This window comes from Harpia harpyja, chromosome 21 (assembly GCF_026419915.1).
Source record: "Harpia harpyja isolate bHarHar1 chromosome 21, bHarHar1 primary haplotype, whole genome shotgun sequence".
NCBI lineage: Eukaryota > Metazoa > Chordata > Aves > Accipitriformes > Accipitridae > Harpia > Harpia harpyja.
In genome coordinates, this window is record NC_068960.1 from 3,200,656 (window position 1) to 3,216,771 (window position 16,116).

General features: G+C 38.9%; 1 protein-coding gene across 7 annotated transcripts in view; it reads right to left on the minus strand.

Moving 5' to 3' along the window:
• Positions 1 to 16,116, minus strand: part of EPN2 (epsin 2) — a 60,224-nt gene that overhangs the window by 7,390 nt on the left and 36,718 nt on the right. For 6 of the 7 annotated variants that reach the window (XR_008232777.1, XM_052772377.1, XM_052772378.1 and 3 more), the window contains 4 exons: positions 6,560 to 6,672; positions 4,921 to 5,013; positions 4,503 to 4,659; positions 1,299 to 1,472 (listed from right to left, as the gene is read on the minus strand). Coding sequence is in view for 6 of the 7 variants with exons in the window: in XM_052772377.1 (XP_052628337.1) it covers positions 1,299 to 1,472; positions 4,503 to 4,659; positions 4,921 to 5,013; positions 6,560 to 6,672 (537 nt within the window). In the remaining variant the exon portion in view is untranslated. The remainder of the gene's footprint in view (positions 1 to 1,298; positions 1,473 to 4,502; positions 4,660 to 4,920; positions 5,014 to 6,559; positions 6,673 to 16,116) is intronic. The other variant, XM_052772379.1, reaches the window with a different exon arrangement.

Genomic DNA, 16,116 nt, shown 5'->3' on the forward strand with positions numbered 1-16,116 from the left:
TGCAGAAGAAGAGAACAGCAACAAATTTACGGCCTAAACTATAAAGTGCGTTATCAGCCCTCAAGTAAAACACACTTCTGAATACAGTTCCAAAGACAAATGTAGCACTGCTACAACTTAAGTGATGATTTGACTTATGCTTCCGAAGTGGAATGGAGGAGGAATGCAATAGAAGAGGTTATCTACGCCTTGTAGAGATGGTAAGGCCCTGTTAGCTAAAGCACCAGAACTTGCCCGTAGTTTGCAACCAATGAAAACATAACATTTTCAAGATGTGGACACACCCTTACCTCAAAATGGAGGAGAAAAACCCACACCTAAATGAACAGCAATCACACTCCTGAAAAGCTTTAGTTTGCTTTTTTTTATTAGCTGAAATGTTTTTCTAATTTAGTTTTAACCTTCAACACATTTCAAGTAAATGAAGGTACAGACTTAGCTCCATAAAGAGTACAAAAAGACAAAACCCAAAAGAATGAGTGAAGGTTGTGTGTAACAACAATACTTCTTATGAAGAACAAAGACCCACCATAGTTAAAGAATCATTCGCATAATGATCCAGTTATTGCCCTTTGCCCAGTGAAAAGCTGATTAGACAATGTTTTGCAGTACTCGGATTCCTTTGTTTATTATGTACTGAGATGAATGACTAGCAGAAAATGCATTTAGGATGCATTTAGCCACGGTGCCAACATGAAAATATCAGGTATTAAGATTCATCAAGGTTGCATTAGTTACAGAGCATGAATAGACAATTACATCAGCACCTTCTCCATCTTGCTACAGAAGGGCTTAGGGATAGCTTTCACACCCTCAGTCTGAAGTAACAAACCTTCATTTGCACCTCTAAAAGTCTCCTCAGAGTGTGGAGCTGCTCAACCTGTCAACCTACGTCTGCAGAGACATCCATCTGCATAGCTATTTATCATGATGAAAGGTAAAATTACAGTATCATTCATTTCCAGAAATTAAGTCCTTGTCTAATTAAAGATAAAACCCATTTAAAAACCCAACAGCAGCAGCAGTCATAAGTGCTCAGCATGCATCCACACATACCAATAAAAGAATGTAGAAGGGACAGAGCATGAAGCAGCAACACGAATTCAGAGCTGCAAGTCAGAATAATTACATTTGAAGTTGTTCTCGCTGCTAGCTATTACAAGTCCCATTTATTTTACAGACCAGTTCTGCAAATTGTTCAGCACAAAGCTTCTTTTAACCAAGCAATGCAAGAAAATAATTCAAATTTCACCTTCATTACTCAAATAATATGGATATGGGATGAGACCGTTTCTCACCAGAAGTAGAGAGAGGTTTGTTTGCAGGTGCTGGTCCCCAAGGATCCACAGAGGATTTCGCTGCAGTAGAAGATGGCTGAGCAGGAGCCCAAGGGTCAACATTTTTGGACAGAGACTGAGCTGTGGATCCTGCAGGTGCTGCCCAAGGGTCAACGGAAGCAGCTGGTTTGGCACCTGCAAAAAGAGCAAGCAGGAACACAAGTCAGTACAGTTTCACTTTGGAAAACTTTCCTTGGAGATTAACCTCTCTTATGAGCCATTACTGCCTATTAATACTAAACATAAGTAGGTGAAGCAATTCAACATTAGGAATAGTGATAAGTCTCAGCATCTGTGTCATACATACTGAACAAGCACAAGGAAATTCTGTGCAAGACATGAATAAAACAAATCTCCCATTTGAAACTGAATAAAAAAAATCTGCAATTCCAACAAGAAAATAAACTTGCTTTTGTTACAGGCATTGCCACCATAACAGACAGTATCTGACTGAAAGTGACCTAAATCACAGGGTATATTTATGAACTCAGCAGAAAGAAGGTTTCTAAAAAGCCTGTATGTAAAAGGTATGAAATATACAACAAAGAAAAGAAATCTGTAAGATTCAAAGGGAATAGTTTTCAAACTCTTTTTACCATACTGTTACTTTATAAAAACATAATCAGCTTCCCTGAGCTAGCTGTGCTTTTTTTATTCCCATTTGTAAGCACTCCTCCTGACACAGATCTCAGCTGTCCACTGATAACCCTTCCTATATATTTTTTTTTAAACCCAATGCCTGAGTGTTCAGGATTCTCATTTTTGTTGGGAGATGCTGACAACTCTTCATTCCTATGAATTCAGACTACTAAACTGCTTAAGGTTGTGTACAAGGTTAGGGCTTCCTAGAAACTCGCCTCACTATATGCAATTTCCTGCCAGTTTTTTCTTCTTCCTCCCCAACCTGCTAATTTATTGCTTTTCAGCATAGGTGGCCTCTTCCTCCTTCTACCATTAAATGAAGGTATTTTGGCTTATCAAGGACCAGCAAAGCAAATCACATTTCAGATTTGCAGTGGGCCAGGTCTGTGTTGGAAGCTATCACTCTTGCTTTGTTCCTATGTCGTCCATCCCTGCTGCCCCTCCCCGGCCATCACAGTGCAGGAATGGGAACCTAGTACTTCAAATGCACATCCTGTACAACTCTACGGTGATCAATTACCTTCAAGTCAGATAGTACATGCAAACGCAACCAGTCATGGTTTAATTGCTAAATAAGAAAAACTGTATAATCCAAGAGTAGGACAGAATTATCGATGTGGTACATGTCTATTATCTTTAGCCACCATGTGGGTTTCAGGTTACAACTGAATATTGTTTTATTTTTTAAAACTACATACAAACCCCCTTGGCATCACAATATTCTTGAAAACCAATTCAGTGCTACACACAGTGGCACAAATTCCAATTTGCAATGTTGGTCTTTGTTTCATCAACAAGCGGCATGGTCTTGCTACAGCTCCAGACCAGGAAATGCTAAAATTTTCCAAGTAAGTCCAATTATTCCCACACCGGTACTTACATTTCCTTTATGTACCCTTAGTGCTGAGTTACGAGCAATGCCACACAAGAAATGCTAATGACAGCACTTCCCCTAAATGAAAGCTTTCAAAAATGTCTTTTCTTTCATAAAGAGAGTGCGCAAAATTAGAGCACTTGGGAAGATACATTCCTGTAGCTTCCATTATTGCTACTGAAATGCCAAAGCACATGCAGGTTTTGAGAAATACAGTTTAATGAGTCACTCTTTTATTAGCAGTCAAATTCATAAATCTTACAGCTTCAAGACTACCCTTGGGAGCCAAGTAACCAGCAAGGTGGAACAAGGGGTTGTTCTACGGTGTTAATAAAGTTGGGAGCCACTGAGAGGAAATGCTACAGCTGCAACTGATGCAAAGAAAATCTTGTCAGAGGATGATATATCGAGATTTGAGGAGGGTGGATTTTGTTTGGTTTTTAACCACAGAAGAATACACTGAACAGTCTTAGGGCCCAAAACTTGGACTTTTTCTGATTTCGTGCTTGCAGCTTATCACCAAAAAAGAAAGAGATTACACTTAGAACAACGAACTGTAGTTGGCCCACCAGCTATGTAGGTGCCTTTAATGCCACCATGGAGGTGGGGGGAGGCATTTCATTATTAAACTTCAAAATTTTTATCAGGAATCTGGATGGTGGTGTGCTGAATGCTAATGCAAATGACTTTGAAGCACTTTATAGCAGAGGTCGTAGAATCACCAGCCTGAAGCAAAACTGACAGAACTAAGCTGTCAGTCTTCATGAAAAAGCTTCCATTTGCACAGAAATCCCGTCCCTCAAAAAAGAAAAAAACCCAAACCCAACAAAAAGTAGATCCAGCTCCAATTCCACAGATGTAGCAAGTTCAATATGTACTGTGAGGAACCATCAACTTTCTTATGCAAAGGAGTAACTCCTTGGACAGACTTTGGCTAACCTAGAAAACAGCACACTACACTGGCAGCAAAACACACACACACAAAAGCAAACATGCAAAAAAGTGGGCTTAATTGTTCTTTAAGATGTGAAGCACTGGATCTTTCACGTCAGAAACAGATTCCATGAATTTAGCATGAAAAGCTTATGAAACACAGTGAATATTTAAAATGGTAACCTCAATTTTTTTGTTTAGTACAAAAATCTCCATTTAAACAATTTAATCCATTTGGTTTTGACAGTATACACATCCCATTTCACTAGGAGCAATTAAAGACATGGTAATTCAAATCTATGGCCTCCTAACCATAGCACCCTGCCCAAGTACTATATTAAATACTGGCAAGAGTATAAACCCACGACACTGGACACAGCTAGCAGTCAAAGCATGAGCATCCCCCCAGTCTGAGGCAAGTTGTTTTTGCTGTACAAAGACAACAGAAGCTTCACTCTTCTCCTCTTTCTTAAGATTCAAAATGCACACACAAAAACCCAGCTGCTTAAAAAGCAGGAACAGAGTGCAACTTCCATTTGTTTCTGCTTGGAAATGAGTTAGGGGAACATTAGTTCTAGAGTACAGGGAAACAATCAAAATGGACTAATACCCTGTTGTTACCAAGCATGACATTGTACATTGAGAAACTTTGAAAAGCTCAACATTAAAAAGCAAAACCTTTTAAATAAGCATTCTTTCAGACACTTTATTCTTACCAAATGATTGCCATGGGTCAGAGGCAGTAGCTGCAACTGTGGATCCTCCCCAGGGATCAGTTTGGTTTGCAACAGCAGGAGGTCCCCAAGGCTCCGTTTTCTGTGGGGCCGGTGCCGATGAGGGCAGGGCATCCATTAGGTCCAACAAAGTGGTATGCTGAGGGCAGGAATAATCTGAGCTTTAATCAAGAGCATTACCAGTCTGAAGTACAAACCCATGAGAGTGAAGAAGCAATTTTTTTCCTTTTACACACCTGCATTGACTAGTAGTTTGAAATTTAACCCACATGGAAGAAGCTTTAAGCTATACAACAAAGCAATCCCAAAAGCATAAAAAAGCTCAGTATTAAGCTATTTCGTGTTACTGTATTTCAGCTTTTGGCAGCATAACCGGGAATTTCTTAGTCGAAGGCACTACCTCCTTCTTTTTGGGAATTTTAATTGTGTCTCTGCGACTCTCCTCCAGAGCCATCTGTAATCTCAGATCATCTCCGCGTCTGAGGCGCTCCTCCTGCAAAGGAAATCAACACTGTTGATATAGACCATTAGCCTAGACTGTGCTGCTTGCTCCCTCCAGGTATCTAGACCCCTTGGCAGGACACTGCCAGGGAAGGCCTGGGCAGTACTCCCTACCACCCTAGGAGTGATGCACACCACAGGCACGCACAGTGGGATTGCCAGGATTATTTGCTGTAACTTGTACATAACACAAGTGGGGGAAAAAAAAAAATTTCTTGTGATTCTTGCCTCAAACAGAGGTCAGGAGCACCCTGACCCCGTAACACCAGCGTAACAGTGTGATCATAACAACATCCATTTTGCTGACTGAAATTTACCCTTGTGTTGTTTTATACCTAATGGGAAAGCTATAAATGAAACTTTCTTTCCAAAATTCAGTTACAACGCTAGAAACACCACAAAACGTAAAGTAAATATCCCATCTCTAAATTATTGTAATGGTTTTGAGCATTCAAATCACCACCGAAGGACATAGTGATTTAAACTTTAATCTTCCTGGCTTTTGTCAGCTTCCCTCCACACCTGATGCAACTGTTACAAGGAACACTAAGTGAATTAATCTAGCCAACTCCAAGCATATTTTGTAGGTTTTTAACATCTGTAAACTACCATGTTTGTGGTACATTCAACTACTTTAAATATCTTTGCTTGCATCACGTCTTTCAGAAGTTGACTAATTCCCCAGTTGGTATTTCCCTTGCGATTTTTTAAGCTATTTCAACTGATAGACTCTGATTTTCATTTTCTTTTAACTTTATTGCTCAATAATGACAAAGTTTACTGGGTGATAGTTTCCCTTTCCAAGCACAGAGATACTAATGCTTAAGATACAGCAGTAAGCTAAACTTGTCACAGGAAGCCTCTAAAATATTACAGACACTCAGCACAGCTGACTTGAATTTTCACTCATAGCTGAGATTCAACAACTTTGTTATATATTAACATGCAGTAAACTTTATCCACAATTACAGCATTTACTCCAAATTCAGAATGAAGCTCCTAAGAATTAACACAGTACCATAACCCTTGTGATAGATTAGGAGCCAAGTTATTTTAAACCAGGTTCCTTATATATTCTAGTACTTTGTGTCAGGTCACCCTTCTGTTCCAGACAATCTTCCTGAATGAACAGATCATTCAAAATTTCATTGTAATCAGAATTCACTGACATTTCTTATGCTGGCCCCATTAATGAAGGTTTTCAGGACTAGTCATGTTTTCAGTTTTCCTAACTGAAAACATCTTCAGTAATGTGATGATTAACATCCTCCCACACAAAGTCTTCTTGCAAAGTGACTGTCATCTTCCACTAGTCTCAACAGCTTGGAGGCTGAAGTTACTTTAAAAAGAGATTTAAGAAAAAATAAATAAATAAAAAAAATAAAAGAGCAACATCTTCCAAAATGGCCTTTCTCTCCCCCTATTCCACCTGGAGCAAAGCCAAGCTGCCATTGGAAGAAAAAAAAAAAAAACAAACCAGGATTGTAGTCTCAACTATCAAAGCATGGACACTTTGGAAAACCTACACAGCAACTGACCTGCTCTGCCACTTCCCGGCTCATTGCCAGCGCAAGCTGCAGTTGGAGCTCCTCTTCTCCACTTGTCTGAGGCCGGGCCTGCTCGAGCTCCGAGGAAACTCGAGGGGACGTAGCTGTTGGAGACAAAATCCAGCAAATTTAACACACCAAACAACAAAAAGATATAACAGGTTTGATTACTTCTCCACCCAGACCATCCCACTTTCACACAGACATTCTCAAAGGTCCCCAGCACAGCAACAGGCCCCATGGGTGCCAGGGACCACCGACTCGCCGACCACCATCAGCTCCCTCAGCTGTCAGAGTTAAAGCTTGTACCAAGGCTGAGGTTAACAAGCCAGAACAATTAAGCAGGGAGAACTTTGCAAGACAGTTCAATTGCTTTAAAGGAAAAACGTTCCTGGAAAACAAAGGTTTTTTTGTGTTAGTAGGGTTGTAATATCAAGAAGCATCACCAATGAATGCTGGATACCCTGTCAGCGTAACAAGCTTTGGACGGCAGGACACTGACTTAAAAAACTATAGAATTCATTGTTCAAGAAAACGTTTATTGATATTTCTTACATCTTCCAATGTCAGTAAGGATTTGCTGGGAGTTGGCCAATATCAGGGTAAAATCGGATACCACCCACTTTTCTGTAAAATAATACAGTCTTAATGGGACAGATAAAGAACTATTCTTAACTGCTAAAGCAGGCTCAGAGACAAACAAGCCAGCTATTCGTACCCAAAATTTACAAAAATACTGTATCATTCTCTGTTAAAAAAAAGTTTAGTATGTAGGTTGGGGGGGTAGTTTGGTTTTTGTTGTTGGTTGGTCTTTCTTTGGATGAAGACCTCTCTTAGCTGAGAACTAGCTGGTAATCTCCCCCACTCCTCCTCAAATAACAGTCGAGCTTGACAGCTAAAATACACAATTTCTCAAAACACAAATAATCTTTTACTGCTGTTTTCACTACAGTAGCATGCAGAAATTCCCATCCCAATGGGACAACTCTAGTAGCTTTATCACCATACAGTAGTTAAACAATTTTTGTGCGCTCTCTCGGATAATTCTCTAGCATCCAAATCATTTACACAAAAATTTTATCTTACTTTGGCAAGGAAGTTTGTATTTAATGGTTGGAATGATAATTAGTTTGGCAAAATATATACTGACATTTAATAAAGAGGAACCATATTTTTAAACCAGCATGTCAAGCTCAAAAAAATTAAGTTCCTTCTTAGCAGGTCAGCTGGGCATGAAAAAACTAGATTGCCACACTGTAATTTAAGAAAAAAAAAAAGAGACTTCTTCAGTCACTACTTTAATCTTCCAAATATTTCCTAGTCTTGTCTCCTCCTAAGTTTTAGGCCAAAATGACACCACAAAATAAAAAGTGCGACCTTCTCTCTCACCCAGCAGGTCAGAAGGAAGGTGACTGTCTGTAAATGAGGAATGACCTTTCCTTTCCACCATACATCCAATGTGCCATCCCATCCCACTCCATTTCTAAAGGGACAAATTTATCACTCAGAACGACTCTTCCATGTTGTGCTGATCCTGAAGCTTTCAAGCCAACCAGACAAGCTCCTTACTTCACAAGATGTTACTCACAACTCAATTCTATTACTTTTTCAAACTTTCTGATATAAATTACCTAAATTTAGCCCGATTCACGTGTACTTTTTGCTCCAACAGTCACAGACAGGCTCTCCAATATATTATATGGACTATTACAGACTTAAAGTAGGAATAAACAGGGCATCAGATAACAGGATGTTGACTGCATGGAAAATATAACCTTAAAATGTTTGTAGAATTTGAATATTCTTCAATATGAAAATAAAGAGAATTAAAAAGAAAACCGGATAAAACTCAACACAAGGTTACCAAAAGGTAGCCCATGACAGAAAAAACTGAGATCCTTCTCCGATTTGTCAGTCAAGAGGAAAAGCAGTAAAGTTAATCTATGTGGACTCCAAGCATTTTATGATGCTAAATAGAATGTTACTGTTAAACAGAGGTTGTGTAAGAACTGAAACAGGTAAAGAACCAGTTGAAGAAGAGATTACGTCATACTGCCTACCACCAAGGAAGTTTACTAACAGTTTCTCAAGAACTGGCTTTAAGACCCATCTTAAGAAAAATTACGTAATAAACAAATGCAGGAGGTTATGGGAAAAGGCAAAGCTAACGCTAAAAAAATTGTCAAACTAGAAGGAGAAAGAGGAATATTAAAAAACCAACAGATGACTGAGAAGGGAAATGGGATGATACAGAGAAAGAAAAATAATTTCTTTGATGACCACCTTCTGCTAATTGGGGGCATCAACTGCAAGTGACAGAGATGTAAAGAACTTTCTTTAGTACTAAAACACATGAAAACTCCCAGCCACTAACCTAATACAGCTATTATTAACATTAGCACTACTGCATCAAAGCATTAGTCAGAATTCATCTAACATAACAAACACAATTCTAGTCATTCAAATCCAAGACAGATGATTTCAAAACAGAATGGACATGGAAACGCTTCCCTTCTGAGCACAGAGAATATTTTATGTGCTTATCTTTGCAAAAAGAAGATTGAGCAGTTTGCGATTGCTAAATACATCAGGCTTGCAAATACTACGGAATGAGAAAAGCTATTTAAGATAAAGGGGCAAGAACTAATGGTATAAATTGACCATGAATAAATTTGAGATATGAATAGAAAGCAGCAGCTTTCCAGCAGGAATTATAGAAGGAAAGAGTCATAACTGGTTTAAACACAGAGCTGGATAAGCATACAAATGGGACACCAACATAGTCACTTGAGAACAGATGGCCACTGGACTATGATCAGGCAGGTACCTTCTGGCCTTCTATTTCTTTAATGGCAATTGTAGGGAAGAATGTAATTTCCTGCACTTTTTGCATAGGAGTTTTTCCATCTCTGTTGACATAACTACATTCCATAACAACTAAGCAGCTGATGGTAGAATGATTTTACAATGATGTGAAATGGGTCAGCTCCGATGATTCTCCTCCCATTTCCACATGAAGGACTACTTGCTGAAAGTGCTCACCAGTTTCAGCTTAACAGCACACAGCATTTTTGCACTAAAAAGCTACAAGAAGCAGGGATTGCATCCTACTCCAAGAGTCTCACTCGCCCTCCCATAGTGGGTCCTCGCCTCCCAGCCGCGCACGGGAACAGCAGGCTTGCTTTGGCAGAGAGCTACATGACCTCACAGCTCCCAACAGAGACCAGCATTCAGCAGCTCCAGGATCTGAACACAGATAATAAGGGGTCTCACAGATATAGCTTAATTCTTTTCACTTTTAGGCTTTTCAGCAATTCATTCTACTTGGTTTTATTAACTCTAAAAGGCACTTTAGAGCTCCTTTTACCAAAAAAAGGAAAAAACTGTCAATTTGAAATTCTTCCTTGGGACTTACATTAAAAAACATTGATAAAAATGTTGCTATTTTACATTTAAACTTCTGCAGTGGTTATAAAACCATCTACATTAAACAGCTGCCAGCATATTTTTTGAAAAAGGATTAAGGGAAATTCAAAACACTGTTCTTGGTAGTAATCTGACAGGTTTTATCCAGCAACTTCACTCCTAAAATCCTGCAGTATTATAACTGCTCTTCTATATTGGCCTCATCCTGCACTAACGTTTTAGTTGCAAGGATCTAGCATAAAGGTTATTGCCTTAGTAACAGTATCACTGCCACACAAAGAATCTCTTATCCCACAGCACATGACAGTTAACTCAGATGTTTATGTAAGATGGGACTCAATAGATCAATTCTGACCTGCTAAACCCTGCTTTGTTGCTGCTTTGAGAATTTGGAGATCCCGGCCCCCCTAGGCTGCCCAGAAGCAACAGCGTGGGTATCTGCTTCTGCAGGGAGACATGCCACCCAGGCTGTCTTCTCAACAAGACTCTAGCTGCAGTGCAAGGAAATAATTTCCAACCTCAGTTAATCACTAAAGCAGGATTCTGCTCCACCATCTGTCTCTAGTACAGGCTATGACATCTCTCATACATATCTATTGGTAATTTACTGTATTTTGGCTCTATTAGAAGCCCTCTGTAGATGTCTATAGGTTTGGTTAAGTTAGTGAGTTAAAGTGTATATACAGTACACAGCTAGAAAGCAGACTCATTGCCTACATTAATGATAAAAATCAGTCCCAGCATAAAAATCAGACTGGGTATTTTCATTCAGAAGTGTGTGCTTGGTTTTTTGGGTTGGGTTTGGGTTTTTTTAAATGCCACCCTAGACCAAGTGATGGCACAGTGCCATGGAAAATAAGCCCCAGCTTTATAATTTGCAGGTAGCATTCTTAAGAACAGAATTCAGTTCTCAGTCACATTTGTTCAGAAAGAAAAGCTGCTTCCTCACTCAATTGGTATGCCTACAAAGCTAGACAAGACCAGGGCTGACTTGAAAAATTAGAATATCATCGAGGCAAGAACATAGAAACTGATAGCATTTCACTTGGGAACCAAGCAGAGATCCCATTTGTTAGCCTTCAAATAAAAGACTATTCAAATAAAGATGGGATACTTTCAAAAAGCCAATCTAACCTCTCAAATTATGAAAGGGAATGTGCAAGCTGCTTAATCTAGAAGGAACTGTGTAATCCACCTTTCCATTGGGAATTAGAGAGATCTCTCAAATACAAGAAGAGAATTAATAGCACCTATTAATGTGGCAAGGTGGAGCTGATCAGCCTTACTGCATGATTTCTAATTGCGCTGAAGCAGACGGAGCACTTTTGAAATTAATTTAATACTGAACAAATCCTTAAAGCTTGTTTTGGTTAAAGAGCATTTTTTTCTCTCAGGTGATCCCTACACTCATGTTAATAGACACAGTTAGATAATTTATTGCAACTACAGAAGCCTGGTTACACCAATGGCATCTCTCACCTTTACTTAGAGCACCACAAAAATAAAAGTATGATGAGAGGATTAAATCAAGTTGTCAAGTGACATCTGACAGATAACACAGGAGTCTACCAAATTCCTTCAACACCTCAAACTATAGAAATTATCCATGCAGCTCATCCAGACTCATTGCTGGATGATATGCCATATATTCCCTAAGATAAAAGGCCAGGGATGTATTCCAACATGTACAAATGCAGAACAGATTATATATATATATTAAAAAAAAAAAAAGAAACCCACCCAAACAAAAAAACCCAAACAAAACAAAACTTTAAGAACAGGAGCATTCTGAAATTCCTATAGTGTCAAACCCAAATTAGTAATTCCTCTGAATTATTTTCCACTCCAAGCAAAAGGGGAGACAAAGCTGACATAGATGAGTGAACGCAAACTTGCTGACGCTTCACAAAACTGTTTTTAAATAATGAGTCAACTTACTGTGAATAATCACTGGAAATATTAAAACTCATTATTTCAGCTAAAGAAAATTGCTCAAAAAAATCTTTACAGGTAAGGTTAAGAGACTTGGCATTTCACAAGATCCAGAAAAGCCTTTTTCAGTCCATCTTTCACTAATCTTTTATCAAATAGGCTGCATGTATAATGAATCTGATTTCTCAACCAAGCGGCCTACCTCCAGGCAAAGCACTCCTCTAAAATCAGGTCACACTATGCATGTTGCGTTGTTCCCTACTCTGCCGCGTTTGTGTTAATGAAATCGGGACATTATAACACACACCAGTCTTGGTCTGCCAACATTTCTAAGTGCAACCCAAACCCAAAGCAGCAGATGGCCAAAAGAAAGGACATGTGTACAACCCAAAATAACACAGGTAGGTCCTCATTTAGGCATAATAGGATTGGACCTCTTTAAAAAGCGCAGCTTCAGTAAACTTGGGTTTAAAACATGAAGGCAGTACAGGGAGAGGACCAGCGTTTTCCAGGGATCCTTCAAAGCTGAAGCTAATCCAAACACACTGTCTTCTAGGGGGAGGGGTGCCAAGGAATTGGCTTTGTCAGTCACTTCCCTCCAGGTATTTTTTCCATCATTTTTCTGACTCCATAACCACCCCAGCCACAAGGAGCTGCAGCAGACTATACCACTTGCTTCCTGAGCAGCCACAGCTCAACCGTGACAATCCAGATAGGTCTGCTGAAGACAACACAACTAACCTGCTCCCAAGACGGCTGAGAAAGAACAAGGTAATCTGAGTCCCTACACTCCTGCCCCATCTCCCAAGAGCTTCTGCAGGCCCGAGGTGCTCTAGCACAGCGTTTTGCAGGTACTCGAAACGGTCTGCCACACTGCAGTGACTGCGGGTTACACTTCTGCCATGCTGACCACTCCAGTGTACCAACAGAGTAATATCCCTGTGTAAGCCTCTGCTGAAAGAATGCTTTAAAAAGATAGCTACTAGATGAAGGACTTTATCAAGACCAGTAAACTCTAAAAAATGCACTCCCAAGCTTGAAACAGCATCACATTTCAGACTTAAGAGGTCTATATTAAGAACACCCTACCTTTCCCCATGCAGCCATAAATCCAGAATCCTATTTAAGTGGTCACTGGCAGCTGTAGATGAAACAAGGCTAGGAACAAAAGGCTGAAGTTTTCAAAACTGGGTGACTAATGTCTAGCATAAAGACAATATTTAGACACAGAGACAGATTAGGGGTGGGGAACTACTGCTCCAAAAGATTTCAAATATTGACCTTATACTCCTTCCTCTCCCCAGTAGGTTTAGTTTCAGCACCACACAAGAACATTCCCTTAATGTGAAATAAAACCTGATACCAGATTTCATGCAACTCCATACAATTTACAGGTTTTCCAAAATAAATAAGAACTTTTATGTATTTTGTCATGGTATATTTAATAACTCCTAACTTGAATATTAATTGCCCCTGGCTTAAAGCTGGAAGATAGCCAATTGTCCACAGTATGTCAGAAACTGCTGACAAGATGGAGGTTGGGAGGAGCTTTATTTTTGCTTTTAGCTTTACAGTATCTCTCTTGGCTTCCATTTACAGATTACAAGACTAGATAGCAAAACACCTAATACTTTTACAAATGTTTGCATGAATAGTCAGTAATATTCACATGCCATAATGTATTCCCTAGAATTATGCAAGCTTTACAGCACAGAGATCTTCAGGGCCAATGAAGTCATTAAGGCAAAGCTTTGGGGGAAAGAATTTTATTAAAAACTATCATGCTTAACCATTTCACTTTCCACAGTTTCTAAAGGACTGTTAGAGATGAGATGAAAATATCTGCAAGGAAACGAGGAAAATGTCCTTATTTGCCAGTGTGTCTTGCCTGCAGCAGTGAGGGATGATGGTACATCAGTCAAGAGATCCTTTTCCATCTTGAATTCTCTCACACTATACAGGCTATCAATACTGCTTTTATTTTTTCATAAAGGATAAATTTGAGACACAAAGACCAGCAACTTTACAAGAAAAACCTTTCTGGCTCAACATCAAATACAAAAACCAATTCTTACATGCACTGTCGGATATAAGCCTACACACATGCTTAAGAAGCTGAAGAAGAGCAGTAGTTTGAGCATTGCACTGTTTACAGTCAATGCTGTACAGTGCAGCTAATTCAACGTTCTGAAGAAACTGAACAAAAAAGGGTCCACTGACTTATCCAATATTGCACTTTCAGCAACTGACAGAAGGGGGAAGAGATCCCTCACACACAATTTGGATACATTATCCACTGGAAGTTACTTGTTCCCCTAGTGACCTGTCCTGCAGAAACTATTAAACTCTTTCAGGGAGCTCAGGCTTCTTTTCTTCTGCAAGAAAGTATCAAAAATGAGGAGATTTTATAGCCAAACACAATCTTTTCAAGTAAGGGGAATATATTCTCGAAATCTGCAATCCCCACCCACTGCATCTAGCAAGGAACAAAAGTAGAATGCACTAATACCAAAACACCGAGAGATGAAACATTTCATTTAGCTATCTATGTTGGTAAAAAGGCTGTTACAAATAAAGCTTGGGAGAGTGTATTTGAATGTTAGTAAGACACGGTAAATATTTAGCAAAGAGGGTGGATGTACATTTTTAATAGGCAAATCTCATGCTATAGATTGCAAATCTAAATGCCTCTGATCTCCTCTTCAAAGGCTCAGAGGAATGAAAGACAATTCTACCATAATATACAGTACAGAAACCGCATCTTAAAACTGCTATAAGGAGAGTATTTCCCAGGAGCTAAGCATAACTTAATTCCTTTTACATATTTTACTGAATCCATATTTTCAGAACAAAGGAAGGGTATCGTTACAGAATAAAAGAAAACATGATGGATACAATCTCTTTCACTTTAAATAATGAAAAGCATCTTTTCCATTAAATTTAGAAGGCACAAGAATAACCCTACATTTATGTAACAGATTAAATGTCTGGATTTTGATGAAACTCCTTCCTCGTTTCCTAGGATAAAGGACAAAGCTCTACACAAAGTTTTCCATTATTGGCAGCACTTAGCACAGCTGTTTTGTAAGGTGCTGGTTTGCTTTGCTATACTCAGTTAAACCACAGAAGAAACATATTAAAACTTCAAAAGATGCAGATCATAAAAACTAACAACCATCTGTATTTTTGCTGATAGCTAATTAAGTCCAGGAAAGTCTACAACAGAGGAAGAACCTAAAGGGAAAAAAAAAAAAAAAAAAAAAGAAAAAGCCTGAGATTTCTAAAGCTTCTTAGGTACATGCTTATGGGGGAGGAAAAAAAACAGATTAAGAAATCATTACCTCAAAAGCAATCCTGCAAATAACGATATACAGCAAAGTCATACACAGGCAAATGAGAGAATCCAGTAAATCAACACTTCGTACTGAAAGAATAACCAAACTTGCTTCTTGACATCTAGTCCTCCATCAAAAATCTAAGGAACAATTGTCTAAGGAACAACAATTCAGAAACACACCCTGTATTGCTCAATCCTTGCTGTGAGGAATAGTTTGAAGCCTCTGGTAGCATTTAACATGACAAACAATAGTTACATGCACTAATTAAAGTTAAGAGCTGGTGAAGAAATAACCCTGTGGAACAAACCGAAGGTGTGCTCAGCATACCTTAGTGACTATTACTTCAGTCCATCAGCATAAGTTAAAAACAACAATATTTCAATCTATCTCCTAAATTAAGAATTTTTGCTGTAGTCAACAGAGATCTACAGACCTCAAAAGAAAAAATGTTATTGATATGATAACAATATACACGTTCTTCTTTAAAAAGTCACACTGAATCAATGCTCAAGTATGGTTATTACAGAAAACCCAAGATGTTTGTTATTCCACTGCTAATTAGAGACAAGATAAAAATTCTCATACCTGGAAACCTTCATGCACTTTTTTTGAACCCTGCATCCTAAAAATATTTCCTTCTGAAAAAAAAAAAGTTGTTTCATGCTCTTTTCCATAGCTTTAAATGGACAGAGATTTTCTTCATCCTAGCTTGAATTGCCCTGCTGCCTCCCACTGCCTTCCACAGAAAACGTCTGTACATGTCAGGGGTACTGACACCATTCACGTATTTATAATTTGAGAAGCGCTTTGGGACACAGGACATGAAAAACTTAAGATTCTTAAAACTGGTGC